This window comes from Rhinichthys klamathensis, unplaced genomic scaffold (assembly GCF_029890125.1).
Source record: "Rhinichthys klamathensis goyatoka isolate OS25496 unplaced genomic scaffold, OSU_Roscu_1.1 h1tg000029l_1, whole genome shotgun sequence".
NCBI classification, from domain to species: domain Eukaryota; kingdom Metazoa; phylum Chordata; class Actinopteri; order Cypriniformes; family Leuciscidae; genus Rhinichthys; species Rhinichthys klamathensis.
The window spans coordinates 1,772,241-1,786,684 of NW_026606579.1; the positions used below are offsets into that span (position 1 = coordinate 1,772,241).

General features: G+C 38.5%; 1 protein-coding gene across 1 annotated transcript; it reads left to right on the top strand.

Moving 5' to 3' along the window:
* Positions 1-2,231: 2,231 nt before the first annotated feature.
* On the top strand, positions 2,232-14,444 carry lta4h (leukotriene A4 hydrolase). The gene is made up of 19 exons (XM_056245245.1): positions 2,232-2,423; positions 3,363-3,493; positions 3,912-4,032; positions 5,277-5,345; positions 5,512-5,616; positions 5,713-5,765; positions 6,248-6,320; positions 7,036-7,176; positions 7,487-7,510; positions 7,633-7,703; positions 8,770-8,881; positions 9,183-9,327; positions 9,592-9,695; positions 10,101-10,171; positions 10,357-10,411; positions 13,110-13,205; positions 13,519-13,601; positions 13,684-13,788; positions 14,040-14,444. Exons 1-19 carry the CDS (start codon positions 2,268-2,270, stop codon positions 14,158-14,160), a joined length of 1,836 nt encoding a protein of 611 aa, XP_056101220.1. The 5' UTR covers positions 2,232-2,267; the 3' UTR covers positions 14,161-14,444.

Genomic DNA, 14,444 nt, shown 5'->3' on the forward strand with positions numbered 1-14,444 from the left:
TTATGCCGGTCAAATACACACTCGGGCGCCGCATGATTAATATCGAGCAACATCAGCATCACAAGTGCACACGGAACGCACATGTTGGAAACCTCGTGAATTACGGCCGTTTCACACCGCAAACGTGAGCAGCGCGTATTATTTCAAGCGTGCATGTTAATCAATGAGTGCATTCACACCGGGAGCGGGAGCCGCGCGTGAGCAGCGGTGAAGCACGGGTTTCGGTGCAGAGTCTATTTTTGCTGCACTGCTCACGAAAGCACACTTTTGATGGACAAAATAAATATGATTTCACACAAAAGTGCCCAAAATGCACAGAATTTGCATGTCAGGTGTGTTTTAACAAGAACTGGAGTATTTGTCAGAAAAGAAAATGAATTTTCTTTTTGAAATTAACACTTTTTTTGTTGGATATTGGATGTGAAAAGAAGGAAATGGTTCTTCCATAACACTGCACTTTAGATGTGTGTGAATTTCCCACACCAGGAGTAATTTATATAGTCCTATTTTATAGTGATTACTGTTCAAAAATATTCTATGCAAAATGTAAAATGTTCTACTAAAGAAAAGAGAGAAAATAAATATTTGTGTGTGCTGTAAAGTGATTAGAAAAAATGAAATCGTAATCGGCTAAAAATTGGTATCGGCAGGTCAAACTCTGAAAAATTGGAATCGGCCTAGAAAATTGTAATCGGCCCATCTCTAGTTTCTGCCTTTGCTCCCGTTTTGAAAGTTGTGAGATTAGCTTTCCTGTTTCTTTTCTTCTTTTGTATCTTTCCTTTTCTCTGTCAATGTACTGCTGATATTTTACAGGATCTTCCTTCAATTTTTTTCTATAATCTCTAGACCTTTCAGTTGATTTCTTGGGAGCCATTCTGGTTAAAAAATAAGACAAAAAATAGTTTTAGGAAGTAAGGCATCTCACTTAAGTTTCATTGTAAAATCACACTATTATGCTTCTTTAACTTAATTTATAAACACATAATATGATATAGATAGTGACACAGAACATGTCATTACCACCATCACTTGTCATTACCATCACAACAAGTTGTGTGTTGGTAATGACGTGTTGCGGTAATGACATTTTTCATTTTTTTCAGGAAAAAAGATGCTAGGTCATGGTTTTGCTAACATTACTCAACAGCTAGTACAAAAAGACCTTTAAATACACATAAATCATTGTGAATATATATATATATTTATCAAAATATTGCTGCTACAGCATTTATGGTAATGACGCTGAATAAGTCTACTCCATGATCAGAAGGAATTCATGATTAAATTACTTACTTTTTCAGACATCAAATTTCACTGTTCTTTCATGGCTGACATGTGCTCCCCTGCTAGTCTTCATTTCCATGGTTATGGCATAAACAAGTCTTACCCTAAAAAATATCCTTGTTGTAATCATAGACTGTCGCGGTAATGACAGTATTGTTGTGGACAATACTAAATTGTTAAAAATATTCACAAATTGCACAGATATGAACCCAAATTATGCATCAAGTGCCTTTTTAAGTTACTGTTTAAACATATATTGTGATTTTTTAATTAACTGATAACATTTGATCACATTTTCAGAGCATATAAGTTTTAAAGTCTGGGTTGGGGACAAGGCCTAAGTAGCCAAATATTAGTGATGAAAGCATTTTTAAAAATGGAAATCATACTGATTTTAGTGTATAACATTTTTTGGTGGTGCAATAAATATTATTTGAAATAACTAAACTATTTATTTTATAAAATAGTATTTTTAACATGAATGTATAACCTGGGGACATAAAAGTTACCGTAATTGAAGAATCACCCAATTATGCTTTAAAGTAGGCCTACTGTGTAATAATAATTAACTACATGATGTATTTACTACATAGGGTTAGGGTTAGGATTGGAGTTTGTTTTTGTTTTGGAATTGTAGTTATCACTGCAGTAACTACATGTAACGTGTAACAAGGACACTATAAAATAAAATCTTACCTAAGTTTTTTTTTTCCCCAAATACTCCATTCTTTTAAAAACTTACGAAATGATCCATAATACAACGACCCTGCTGACGACAGACATCAATGTTTTTTTTTTTTTTTTTTTTTTTTTTTTAAGTTGTACAAACACCCTCAGCCGCTAGAGGACAGTAGTTAATCGTTCTTGCAGAGCAGGATATAAAACTCCAACTCCAACAATGCAGTTTAACCGGCCGGTATCACGTGACTGTCTATGGTTAAAACTCTAGAGGCAGCGCGAGCTGACTGTTCTCTGTCTCAACCATGACTCCTGTGTCAGACCCCAGCTCGTTCTCCTCTATCTCCAAGTGCTCTACCAAGCACTTAAATCTCATTTACCATGTTGACTTTGACAGGCATGTGCTTAAAGGGAAAGTCGCCCTGACTGTGGAAGTTCTGGAGGATAAATTCTCTTCTCTGGTACAGTTTTCATTTGATTCTGTTTGCTTGACTTAATCACGGCAAGTCACATACACACATCTGCATGAGTAAGAGACAGTGTGCTGTATGATTTTATTATGTATTTGTTGCTTTGTATCATTTTGATTAAGTGGAATATCTTATAGATTTTTACAAGTCAAACAGAAAAAGGTGCTAGTCGCTATTGATTTAGTAATACTAGTAATTAAAATAGATACTAGTTATTTAGCGATACATGTCAAAACTGTCTGTCATACAGTAACAGTAGATCAGACTAGGTTACATATTTACCTGAACTTGATACGGTAATTATGATATCCTTCACGTAACCTGATGACTTGCATTCAAAGTTTCTTGTTTATGAATTTGATACATTTATTCAACCATCATCTTCTGTAAATGCATGCGCATATGCTTTGATGGTCATATTACCAATTCTGTCAAATATATCTCTTCATTAATGAGGTGTATTAAGTCACGGACTGTGTACCTGCTTTACTGCACCTCGCCTGCCTGAACTTTGATTTCAGGAGCTGTCAGATCACATTGATGGACTTTTTATCTGAGCTTGACAGACAGGTGAAACTTGTCAGAAGCTTTCAGATAAATATGAACTTACTTACCTGCTAATTTTGCATTTCAGGGTTGTGGAATGCAACCAAATGTGAGAAATGGATTTCCACGGCTTGTTTTAACAAGATGTGACATGCACAGTATAATATCTACTATCAAATGCCAAAAGGCATGCAAATTTGCTGAAATTTTCTGTAAACTATATCCTTTCAGTCTGTATAATGATCTGTATGTATGCAGTTATACTTATCAGGTGTTCTGTAAGCATAAAGTAAATGGACAGTTTGTGTTATTATATCATTAAATGTCATATTTTTTTAACAGATAAAGGCATACATTCTGTTCTCTCTCTCGCTATCTTTCTAGACTCTGGACTCAAAGGACCTGACGATCTTTAAGGTTTCTGCAAATGGCCAGGCTGCACAGTTTGCATTGGGGACCCAGCATAAATTTAAAGGATCCCCTTTGGAGATCACCCTGCCTTTTGAACTGTCCCGGTAAAGCCACAAACCTGTTCTGTAAAGTTATTTCTGATATGATTTTCACTGCCAACTAAATGCTGCTTTAAACACGCATGCAAATGCACGCAATACTTTGTGAACAAAGTTGTGAGCTAAATCTGACACACACAAAAAAATCCTCAAAGGGAATAATATTGAATTATTATGTTATAGTAATAATACACAAAATGCAAAGAATTAATTTAGTGTATCAAATGTACATACAGGGATTTGCAATTAGCCTGAAGCAACTTCCTGCAGTCATTGACTGTTTTTTTAGACTAAAAATGTATATAATTCATCTTAAATGTTATCATATTAACTTTGACAGCCCTATTAAATTCAGCGCAAAGTTTTTCCTCTTCTTTTTCAGTTGTATTGCCATTATCTGTGTGTGTGTGTGTGTGTGTTTCAGTGGGCAGCACGTGATTGTGGAGATTGAATATGAGACGCCTCCTAGTGCCACAGCACTGCAGTGGTTGTCCCCCAAACAGACTGCTGGGAAGAAACAGCCATACCTTTTCAGCCAGTGCCAGGTACCTCCTCGCCATCTCTCATCTGTCCACAACCACCCTGTGCATGTGAAGATGGGTGCAATTTCCTTGAAATATTATCATTTGTGAAATCTTGCAATACAACCCAAAGTGTTACATTGTTCTTCTGCTTCACAAGTTTATCATGAAAAGTCTATCAAGAGCTACTTCATTCCACAACCCATCTGACATTATCATTTGTAGATCTACTATATATATGTATATATATAAACCTTTTTGAAACTATCTCTACCAAGTGTTTGTTTGATTAGAAGTGTGCATTTAATTAAAGTACAGTGCTAAAACTAAAACTAATGTTAACAAATACAACCTTTGATTTTAATAACGTATTATGTTAATGTTACTTAATAATATTAACTAAGATTTAATAAATGCTGAAGAAGTATTGTTCATTCTTAGTTCTTGTTAACTAAGGTAGTTTTTTTTTACTATTTTATTTAAGCTTATTTCAGCATTTCTCATTTTCATTCAGTTTAACTTGATCTACTAAAAAAAAAGGCCTCTAAACCGTTTTGAGCTTGTCTACTTTTGCCTACTTCCAGAGGTAGTGGAAAACGCATTTGACCGGGTAGCTTTTGTATTGTAAACGCTCATGTGGTCAAATGTGTTCAAACAGCCACAAAAGACCATCTACTGACCTAATGTGTAAAGATTATGGGAAGCACGCTAGCCAGACGGGATTTAAACTTTTTTGGCCAGAGACCCAAGTTTGGATTGAAGATGAAAAACGTACCAAACACAATGTTCTCTCACCATTCCTGATTTCTAACACACACTCACAGCGTTCGTTGTAGTTCTTGCAGCTTTCAGAGCAGAAATTAAAGCTGCGGCTCTCCGTATGTTTTTCTGCCGTCTCCTTCGGCGTTCATATGTACATTGCGTGAGCTTAATTTGTTCATTAGATCGAAAGATCTGAAAAAAACCCATACATTTATCCACCCATAGACCCTCCCCTCAAAGAAATCAGGACAAAAGTGGTTGAAAGTGGACAAAAGAGATGGATTAAAACACCAGATGTAAACGGGAATGTCACTTGTGATCCGATCGACCAAAACGCATCTTAATACCAGGTGTAAACAGGGTCAATAATACTAAAATATAATACTATTTTTAGTCCTAAAACTTTCCAGTATTTTCGTATGATATTTTAGATTTGTAGTTGTCAGTTGTATGATTGTTTTCCATTTTCTCTTACTTTTTCCATTTACTCTGTCTATTCAAAACAGGCCACTCACTGTAGGACCATGGTGCCTTGTCAGGACACTCCATCAGTGAAGCACACATATTATGCCCAGGTAACAGGCATGAAAAGCTCAAAGAACTAATCATACACTCAATGAAGCAGCAATGAAGTGCTTGCCGCAATCTATAAAAAAAAATCTAAACTGAAAGGAAATTCATCCTAATTAAAATCCACGGTTGTTCTGCCGGTAACACTGGGTACATTTGACCATTTCTCAGGTGTCTGTCCCCAAAGAGCTGGTGGCTTTGATGAGTGCATTGCGTGATGGTCAGGAACCAGATCCGAGCGACAGCAGCCGGGTCATCCATCGCTTCAGACAGCCGGTCAGTGCCTCTTCCTTTTCTTCAATGGAGAGTTAGTTTCCAAATTTCCAAAAATCTCAAAATATATTTCAAAAATGAAAAATGTCTTTCTTGCAGGTCCCCATGCCATCTTACCTCATTGCCATTGTAGTTGGCGCTTTGGAAAGCAGGTGATCCTTTTCCTGTTGTTCTTCCCCTCATTTTCTTTCTTTTTTTGTCATGGTTTTGATGTCACAACCATGCTTATATTTGCATATGACCACCAAGTTTACATATTCAGTGTTCAGCATTTAGTTGTGGCTATTGTTACTTATTTCACATTCAAAGAGGTTAGCCATTTAGATATAGATATAGATGTCTTAAAAGAACAGTAAGGTGCAATTTTAAGGACCTTAAAAGGGTGGAATTTGGTGTTGTGTAGACCTACATTGTAAATTGACTTGAATATGGCCACTTTTAAGCATTTGCAATGTGGGCAAACAAATGTTTCTCACACCAAGAACATCACACCAGCCTGTGGCCTGAAGAAAGCATCCGCTTCTCAAAAGCCCATTATTTTTTTTGATTCTGTGAACTTCTCAGTTTTTACATTTAAGATTTCTGTGCACGGCTTCCATATCAGGTGTAAATAATCATTGGTTGTGGCTTTCAGGGAAATCGGTCCCCGGTCCAGAGTTTGGTCTGAGAAGGAGTATGTGGATGAGGCAGCGTTTGAGTTTTCAGAGGTGAGATGAGGATTCGGTTTTGAGGATTCTGGGTTTTCAGCAAATGAAGAGATTGTGATAAATACATTGAACACGTTTACATGCACACTGATAACTCCCAAAAATCAGCTTCTTGAATTAACTCATTGTTCTGGTTTACATGCAAACCAATGACCGTGTATTTGAGCCCAGGTATTCCATTTGATATGTGAGATGAGATGTTAAATAAATAAGCAGTATTTTGACTGAACCACTTCTACTTCGGCTGCACGAGATGAGAAAATATTTTTAGAATTTCTTGGGAGTCGGAGTTTGAGATATTTCCTCCTTCCCTACTGCAAAATGCTCGCTTTGTCTGGGTACGCTTAAATTCAAAGTTAGAACACTTTCCTGTATATTAGAAAATCGTAATATCGTTAATATTAGAAAAGCTTTCCAGCGCTGGAGAGTCCGAAACGGGAAGGCCTGAGGCCTTTCTGCTCCATACTCCAAGGGAAGGCTGTGTTTGTTTGGGGTTGATTTCAAATATCAACAATGTTTCTCAGAAATCACTTACTGCACTTTTAAGGTGTTTACATAGCCACATGCATTATTGACTTATTACACATAATTGGATTTAGAATGTGCATGTAAAGGCGCTCACTATCTATTTATCTTAGTAAGCACACGACTTGCATTTGCTATCTGATGTGGTTAACAGATGAAGATGACACTCTTTACTCTTATGCGTCATTAGACTGAGACCATGTTGAAGACGGCTGAGAGTCTGGCAGGGCCGTATGTGTGGGGCCAGTATGATGTCCTGGTGCTGCCTCCGTCTTTTCCATACGGGGGCATGGAGAACCCCTGCCTGACATTTGTCACCCCTACTTTACTGGTCTGTATAATTCCCCTTCATTCATGCATGCACTTGTACCTCTGTAGACCTCTGCAGTTAGTAGATGCATCCACACAGACATGCAAAGCCACAGTAAAAATAACAGATTGTCAACCACAGTCAATGAGGGTTCAATTTCTGCTTCAGCTGCACGAGAAGTTTAGAAAGCGGAGAGAAATGTATTAAAATATTGCATACACTATTGCTCAAAAGTGTGGGGCCAATAATATTTTTTTAAATAATTATTCAGCAAGGACACATTCAATTAAAGTACAGGGTTTTGTAACATCATTCTTGTGCTCTTTTTCAGGCTGGAGACAGGTCCCTTGCTGGTGTAAGTCACCTGAGTGCACTTTTCCTTTAAATTAAAACCATTTTTAGGTTAATGAGCATTTGTTCTAAGCCTCTTATCTTCTGCTAATGTGAATATGCTCTGTTTTTATGGTTTTGCTGCAGGTCATCGCTCATGAGATTTCCCACAGCTGGACTGGGAACCTGGTGACCAATAAGACCTGGGAGCATTTCTGGTCAGTCCGACACATTGAGCTTTCCCTGCATATGCAGATCTGAATATGCAAAATATGCACCATCTCCACCTCCCGTGATGTTCTTTTGGTTGTAATAGAACATTGTTCCAAAGTACACTGAACTATTTTATTTCAAAATGGCTAGCGCTGGACGATATGACCTAAAATCAAAATCTCGATTAATTGAACATTTATACCTCGATTACGATTAATGAGCGGATTTTTTTTTTTTGGCCCTCATAGTTCACTGACAAGGTTTCTGCTGTAAATATGCTCAACTATTAAAGGTGGGATATTTTTTTCTAATGAAAGTGCATTTCTTATCTTTGTGATTTTAAAATAATTGAAGGAAACAAACTTTGATGTTTGCTTAAAGTGTCATGGTGCTGCCCACAGTGCTATTGCACCGACTGCTCACTTTCATCAGTTATTGTGTCTATGGGTCGTGACATTTCTTACAGTTTTCTACTCGTTGTAAATCAGATACAGATGAATTGGTACCAGTTAGTAACAGATAAAGCACTGTACCAGTACATTTATTTATTTGAATGGATTAATGAGAGAGCGATTGTGTGTGTGAATAAGTCATACCATCACACTATTAATCGTGGAGCTGTGGGTTAGTTACTTCAAAAGTAGAAAAATCTATGCTAAAACTGTTTCTAAGTCGAGTAAATCTAAGTCTAAACCACAGGACAGCGTTGACAATGAGTTTCTGCACTCCTGAATGTTTGTCTGTGCGAGCTACAGTCTGTATAAGTTTTCGTGTGCCACAATATATCAGCGCATTAGTTCAATATAATGATACACATCCAATGGTCTAAACTCGCTTGAATGTTCAAACTGGCAATCCTTAAAACACTTACAATTGACAAACTTTCGTGAGGACGCAGGCGAAAGTGATCTGGCTTCAGGGACCGCGTTGTCAGAGACATGACTTTTAGGTCAGTTAGAGGTTCTGAATTTAGGTTTCGATCACTTCGATGAATCAGCCAGCCCTAGGCTAGATCCTGTTTTCTATAATATATGACCCCTTTAATCTGTAACAAGTGAACTTTCTCTGCAGGTTGAACGAGGGTCATACGGTGTATATTGAGAGAATGATTGCCAGGTGTATGGAGAGTGAACAGCTCAGGCAGTTTAAAGGCATCGGAGGATGGAAAGAACTTCAAGAGTCTGTGAGTCACACACATACAGAAAAATGGACAAATATTAACATGTTCTCGGCTTATGCAGATAGAAAGATACATGATATTCTGATCTGCTGACCCAGCAGAGATGCTGAATAGTTATCTGATCCTGACAGAAAATTAAACTTCCTCAAATCCTAAAAAAAAACTTCTTTACATGCATGTGCTGTGTCGACGACTATATTTGTGACCTTGCAATTTTGTTTTTGAGACAGAAGATTAATGTCTATTTGGCTAATTCCTGTTGCAATTTACTGGTAAAGTAATTCACTGTTGTATCATTTTGTAGGTGAAGCAGTTTGGGGCGAATAATGTCCTCACAAACCTGGTCCCAAATCTGCATGAGGTGAACACGGATGAAGCCTTCTCCTCTGTGCCCTATGAGAAAGGATTCGCTCTGCTTTATCATCTGGAGGAACTGATGGGAGGTCCAGGTACACACACAAAACTTTTCCAGTTTAATGTGCCAAAACTACTTTAAGACAAGAGTTAACACTGCAGCTTACAAAACACTGCTTTTTTGCACGGACTGTTGTTTCGTAATTCTGCTGCGGAATTGAAATCTTTATCATTATATTTATTAAATTATTTTATGTTAATAGTGTGTGTAATATACCGTGTGTGTATATATATAAATATAATATTTAAACAAAAGATAAATTATAGGAAAAACAAGCTTTCTCTCCCTTTAATTATAGAGGTCTTCATGGGATTCGTAAAGTCTTACATTCAGCTGTTTGCTTATGGCAGTGTAACCACAGAGGAATGGAAGAACTATCTGTTCACTTACTTCAAAGACAAGGTGAGAACTAATACACTATGTACTTGAATATATACATCCATCATTTTTTTATGCAAATTGCCCAGTAAAGCTCTGTAAAGTAGGAATACACATACTCGTATATTCGATCCAGGTTTTTGTCAAAAAAGTTTGCTAATGGAATGCGTCTCATCATTTAGAATCATTAATGATGGGATCAAACTAATATCCTGTGAAAATCAAATAAGATTCTATTGGATGTTACATTTTCCACAAAAAAAGTATATAATTTTTCCTGTAGGATTATAAAATTGAATAAAATCCCATTAGCTTTTCTTTTAAAAAAAAAATCTTAGTTCTTTTAATTAATGTTCATGCCATCTCTTATGTTCTATTAAAATACAATAATTTTTTTGTGCTCCATGTCTCTATTTGTCTCTTTGTCAGGTGGACATCTTGAATAAAGTGGACTGGAATGCATGGATGCACACACCAGGAATGCCCCCCGTCAAACCACAGTGAGCACCAGAGCACATTTTTGGATGTGTGTGTGTGTGTGTGTGTGTGTGTGTGTGGTTCAGGTATTCCCTACGTAGTGAGGACAAAATGTCACCCCATGCATAGCAATACCAGAAATCATTAAAAATCATTATGTCTCTGGAAAGTCCACAAAATAATGTGTTTGTGGCCTCTTTGTGCACAGGTATGACACCACTATGGCCGATGCCTGCACGGCTCTGTGCCAGAGATGGGTGAAGGTGAGTCTTTCTCCTGTTAAAGGTAGGGTAGGCAACTTCCGAGAGGCTAGCAATAGCAAGCTAGCTTTGAAAGCACCCTCCCTTCAGAGCGTCTCCAAGGCCACACCTCCTCTAAAACACATGAACGCACACAGCCAGAGCAGAGTCTGCAAAGCGTCACAAGCAGGCCCGGATTGGCTAATCGGGAGCACCAGGAGAATTCCCGGTGGGCCGGTCTGGATTATTGGCCAGGAGGGCCGGTGTTGTCATTGCACTGGGTTGAATGCTCCAGTCACAGCGCAGCCCCACTATTTTTTTATTGTTATTTTCTCGCAGCCCCACAAAAAAAGTCAGTTGTTAGAGATGTGCGAACAATTGCAATGATTCGCATATTGCGACGATAACCGACCTCATCGGATCTGCTTCAGTAGCTACTCAACACCGCTCGTCGGCAATGGCAAAATGTTTGAGATGACCGATCAAAGCAAGCGGGATGTATGTTCACAGAAGCGCGAGCCGGGGCCGCGCGCGAATCCCAACGCGACGCTTCACGAGATAAGATGCAAGTGGCTAAACTAAACAGCTGTTTTACGATAGAAGTTTTAAACGACCGACATAAATAATCAGTTTGCAAAGACTGTATCAATCAAAGGTAACCTAAAGATAAAGAGACTGAGAGAAGAAGAATGAGAGAAGGAGATCGAGATGAGAGAGGAGAGCAGGAAGAGCAATATTGCATACTGTGCCCAGAAAGATAATAACTTTATTACAATGGATTCCTATTTAACACAGATATACATGTTCTTTGCCAATGACAGTGGAAAAATAATATGCCCCCGAACCCAGATCACTTTTGGGACCTTTGTATTTATAAAACCCTGTGTACCGCTATTGCACTGAATAGAAAATTATATATTTGAAAAAATACAATGAATTACAAGGCTGTACAGAACAGTGCACTATTGCAGACTTATATATACTATCATAGCTGTCAACCCTCCCGTTTTTTCCGGGTTTCTCACGTATTTTAGCTCTTTTCCCGCGGTCTTCCCGTTTTAGTATTTTCCCGTAAAATATCCCGTATTTTTACGCTCTGATTGTGTGAGACGTACAAGCTCGGCCAGATTCGGCTTGAAGTCGTTCATCCATTCGGATGCGGCGCCGCGCGCGCTGTTACAAAAGAAGCCGTGCACACAGCCAAGCGAAATGGGGTCTTGCCGGTCTTGCGCACCCAACGCTTCATGTTTAGCCGTGCACACCTTGTGCGGACGCGTCGAGCATAAACAAGGCTTTTACTCCGTGTCAGCGCGCGCTCTGATCGGTAAAAGTGCACAGACCTCTCCCGAATCATCTCCAGTAGCCTACTCAGCCTCCGATCGCACCACTAACTCCGCCTCCGTTTCCCTCGTAAGATGATATTAGTATTTAAACATTCTCTATGATAAAAAATACAAATATTTTAATAACACGGTTTTGGCGGTTATAGAGTTCTAATGACGGTGTTCAACTATAACCGTCTGTCTCACGGTTATATAATAACCGTCACACCCCTACACACACACACGTCACACACACACTCACTCTCTCTCTCTCTCTCTCTCTCTCTCTCTCTCTCTCTCTCTCTCTCTCTCTCTCTCTCTCTCTCTCTCTCTCTCTCTCTCTCTCTCTCTCTCTCTCTCTCTCTCTCTCTCTCTCTCTCTCTCTCTCTCTCTCTCTCTCTCTCTCTCTCTCTCTCTCTCTCTCTCTCTCTCTCTCTCACACACACACACACACATAATGGAACATCAACTCTTTAGACTGTTTTAGTGCTTTTTTAAGTTTGTGGGTAAGAATCGTGTAAAAAAAAAATCCTTTATTTTGGGGATGGATCCCGGGAAATCTCCCTTATTTTCAATGTTCAATGTTGACAGCTATGTTATATACTGAGGGTTTAATTACATTACTTTAATATAGTCGGTCGGGAACTAAAGTGGGCCGGTCTAAGGTATGAAACTCCAGGGCTGAAAATTAGTCCCACTCCGGCCCTGGTCACAAGAGACGGCGTTAAACTACCTCGTGTATCAAAGCACATAACATTAAAAAAATAATTAACATAAACAACTTAGAGTACCACCTGACTCCTGCAGATTCATTTCGGCATTGATAGTGTTGACATAGAAACGCATAATTATGAGTCCGAGGACATGAACAGCTCCGAGTAGAATGTCAAGGGTTGCAATCTATTAATTATGGCATGAACGCAGCATAAGCTCATTGTTTTGGTTCAGAAGGAACTGTAAACTGTCTACAACTCTGCATAGCCTTATGAAATGCGCTGATGATGTGCGGTGTCTGTGAGAGCAGGGTGTGTTGAGGTATGGAAATATGTTTGCAGGCAGGTAGGATGTCCTATCATTGCATTTTTTTGTCCTGAGACTTCCACAAAATATATATGTACATTTTGTTTTATATCTAGACAACTTCTATTATTGATTGCTATCAGGATGTGAGGAGAGTTCAACCAGTGTTTTCAATCAAAGTGTTTATGAAACATTTCCTACTCTACCTTTATACTACACCAAAGCCTTTCAGTTTTCAAGCTTCTCTAAATTACATTGAGTTTAAGACAAACCCCTCTCTTCCTCTTTCTGTGTGTTCGTGCAATTTAGGCAAAAGAAGGGGACCTGAGTTTAAGACAAACCCCTCTCTTCCTCTTTCTCTGTTTGTTCGTGCAATTTAGGCAAAAGAAGGGGACCTTACGAGTTTCACTGAAGCAGATGTGAAGCAATTAAACTCTCCTCAACTCATTGAGTTTGTGGCTCTGTTACTCCAAGAGGTAGTAAATAAGTTAAAACTGTTACCTAATCTTCAATTTCAAATGTAAACCTGTTTTATATATATATATATATATATATATATATATATATATATAGTAAACATGGTATGATATATATATTATGGATTACATTTTTAAAATTTTAATTTAAAGATCTAATTTAGTCTGTCCCCATTATGTTGATGCAGAATAAGTAATGCTGTACCATATCAAACACATTTTTGCACTTCAGATCAAAAGACAGAGAGGAACAGAAAGCAGAATTAGTCTTGTAATGTGTCTGTCTGTTTCCTCTGTGCATTGCCTGTATCAGGAGCCTCTTCCTCTGTCCCATGTGAAGAAGATGCAGGAGGTCTACCAGCTGAACAGTGTTAAAAACTCAGAGGTTCGCTTCAGGTAAGCAGCAGACCTGTTTCTTTCAATTATCTGATTATCATGTATTTCAGTATTTCATGGCAAATTGTTTGTGTTTGTGCAGGTGGTTGCGTGTCTGTGTGAGGGCACATTGGGAGGAAGCTGTTCCCCTGGCGCTGAAGATGGCTACCGAACAGGGCAGAATGAAATTCACTCGCCCGCTCTTTAAGTAAATTCATTAATTTGTTCTGAGATGTCCATGATTGGACCAAAAACAGCCATAAGTGACCCCACTTTCACTTGTTGAAAATGGCCCAAAAGGAACGGGATGTTACAGAAAGTTTTGTAATTTCCTTGCTGACATGAGCAACCAAACATTTCTTTGACTTAACTTCTGTTTTTATTGTCGAGAGCTCTTCAAGACTATTTTAAAAGCACACTTGCTGACCTCCTTTCTCTCTCTCTCTCTTTCCCTTTTAGGGAAGTTTACAACTTCCCCAAGTACAGCGACGAGGCAGTGAAGACTTTTAAGGAGCACCGTGGAGCATTGCACCCCGTCACAGCGATGCTCGTGGCCAAGGATCTGAAAATCGATGGCTAAAACGCTGCTTTTTGACCGTCTTATGTGCAGGCAGTGTTTCTGTGCTTCAGCTTAGTCCTCAGATGCAAACCTGCAAATCAGGTTAATGTGCAGAACGTTTTTCTCATTGGCCGAAGCTTGGCTTTTTAATGTCTTGATGGAGGTTTCAGTCTCAGGGCTTACAACAAAAAATGTGGAGTATCAGTATCATGCAGTTTGGTGTTAAGAAAATTAGCATATCTTGCTATATCCCTTTATATGATTTGTCAAAAGTAATGTACTGTAATAAACTCCTCTTTACAAGA

Excerpts from the sequence above, each read along its gene's own strand:
- lta4h (XM_056245245.1), top strand. The coding sequence starts at position 2,268 with ATGACTCCTGTGTCAGACCCCAGCTCGTTCTCCTCTATCTCCAAGTGC. Across the intron at positions 13,206-13,518 it reads TGGCTCTGTTACTCCAAGAG|GAGCCTCTTCCTCTGTCCCA; the intron begins GTAGTAAATAAG and ends TGCCTGTATCAG. Across the intron at positions 13,789-14,039 it reads TTCACTCGCCCGCTCTTTAA|GGAAGTTTACAACTTCCCCA; the intron begins GTAAATTCATTA and ends TTTCCCTTTTAG.